Raw genomic sequence first — 2,261 nt, 5'->3', positions numbered from 1 at the left:
TTCTCATTCAAATCCACCCTCACCCGTGACATGTGGTGACAACAAATTAAAATGGCCAGAACCATAATGCTTCAAAACTGGAGTCCATAAACCAATAGGAAATGAAATTTTAGCTACATCTGTCCAGGAACCACCTAACAACAGACTACCATGGGCATTTATATGTAAGTTTTGGGGGAGAGGTGTTGCTTGTTTGTTTTTATTTATTTATTCATTTATTTATTTTAGTTTTTTTACAGATAAAAATTGGTAAAATAAAATATAATTTAAGGTAAAATTATTGTTTTTCCTCCTTATAACTGTTTATTACTCAACATGACTGTGACAGTAGTCATGACTAGTCGTGTAAGAGTACTGTGGTGGTGGTGTTGTGATTAAGTTAGGGCATACTGAACATACCTGAGAAGGAGATGTGGCCATGTCCATCTTTTCTTGACTCTTCTCCTTAGCGAGTCTTGCTGCTTCTTTATATTCTGCAAACTTCTCTGCAAACTGGACACAGAGGACAAGTGCGTGAGTGATTGTGTGCTGTACTTCCTACAATAATGTGGCTTAATCTGTGCAGTATGTATGCATCTGTATGTGCACAATATATCGACTTAAATGGACTGTGAGAGAAAGAAAGAGCTCAGTATGTATTAGTCCTGTGACGTATAGAGAGAAGCTGTTTCCATTAAAAAACTGCAGTTGCATTTGGAGAAGAATTACCCATAATTCCTCTGCAGAAATATGACCCAGCGGGGTCTCCAATGACAATCTTTCCATTGGACATGCACGCACATACTTAGAGCTAACCAAACTGTGCCATTTTCCTCTTAGACTTTTCCTGTAATGAGAAGTTGTCAGCGGCTGAAGTTGATCTCTTGGGTTATTTTGGTCGAGAGCAAAGATACATTCAGCCAGGCTGAAGCAGTAAGGCGAGCTCAGCTGAGGGGCTTTGAGCAAATATAAACACTCTGGCACATACACACTAGCCCACCTCCCCAATGTCCCTTTAGGGTGTGGTTCATCACTGATGCGACTCCCACACTAATTTAGTATATACAGTACTGCAGAGGGCTGAGTGGTGAGGAAATCAAATTGACTCAGCTGAAGTCGGTCTTGTGTCCGCCATTAGTGGAGTTGCAATAAGTAACTCAATATCATTTTACTTCAGTGCAATATAATAGTCCTGGTTCTGTGCTTTAAATGCATAAGTTTAGTTTAAGTGCTTCAGGAGTTTTGGCACTGTGGTCATCTGAGAAGTGAATTAGATTATTTCTAATTTGAAACAAAGAAAATACTTCCACTTGGCTGGCAGGTATTTCTCAGAGAGTTCCTGTTCACAGTCTAACTGCCTGCAAGTCGGTTAAAGCACTGATGTTGAGCATTTGCAAGTAACTTGAGAAAAGTATGTTGTTGATCATCATCATTATTATTATTGTTACTTTTTCATCCTCTGTATTGAGGTTAGGTGTACCCTTCCTCTCGCCCTATAACAGACTGGACAGGGTCCAGTCACCCTGCAGCCCAGAATTAGGTAAGTGGAAACAAATGGCTGGATGGATGAACTGAACTGACTGTCCAGGTTATTGTAAGCTTTATTTATGTACAATGTCTTATTAAGATTATAAATTATACTTGCATAAACTCACAATAAGATTCAGTGGTACCAAGCAGTTGTCTTACTGTAATACAGCAACCGGCTACCTTACAGACACATAATTGGATAATTTGGTACCTGGCCACTGAGCAGAGTCCAGTTAGTGACAAACTGCTGTGCACAGCACCTTTAGTCCTTGCCGAAGTGCTCCATTTCCAAAGTAAACGTCAAATTAAGAGCATACGAGGCTGAGAAATCCAGAGTTTTGGCCCCTTTCTTAAGCCATGAGCCAAAAAAAGAGCCAAAAAGAGAACAGGTTATGTAGTTCTTCTCATGATAAATACACTGAAGCCAGTCGGTGTAAACCAGCATGTGAAATGCAAAGTGCACAACCACTGGATCCTATCTTTTCTGCTAACGGGAGTTTTATAATGACGAAGCATGAGCGAGAAATTTGTTTGAGGGATTTTGAGATGGAGGAAAAGAACACTTGACCTTCAGCAACCTTCAGGTCACATGACCACACCGCGTTATTGTGCGGTATAAAACAAGGAACGCTTATAAGTATTGTTAACAGCCTCGTTATCCTCGCCTTCCTGGCACAGACGACGTGTCTGTACTGCTGAGTTTGGTAGTAAAGTAACGTGTGTGTGTGTGTGTGTGTGTGTGTGTGTGTGTG

General features: G+C 40.6%; 1 protein-coding gene across 3 annotated transcripts in view; it reads right to left on the bottom strand.

The window, feature by feature from the left end:
• The window catches only part of homer1b (homer scaffold protein 1b), a 25,163-nt gene that overhangs the window by 14,457 nt on the left and 8,445 nt on the right, over positions 1-2,261 (bottom strand). For all 3 annotated transcript variants that reach the window (XM_005722287.2, XM_005722286.1, XM_013914735.1), the window contains one exon: positions 400-492. In XM_005722287.2, coding sequence (XP_005722344.1) covers positions 400-492 — 93 coding nt within the window. The remainder of the gene's footprint in view (positions 1-399; positions 493-2,261) is intronic.

This window comes from Pundamilia nyererei, unplaced genomic scaffold (genome assembly GCF_000239375.1).
Source record: "Pundamilia nyererei isolate P.nyererei 1_Seehausen unplaced genomic scaffold, PunNye1.0 scaffold00006, whole genome shotgun sequence".
NCBI lineage: Eukaryota > Metazoa > Chordata > Actinopteri > Cichliformes > Cichlidae > Pundamilia > Pundamilia nyererei.
This window is presented reverse-complemented; position numbering and strand designations above follow the sequence as displayed.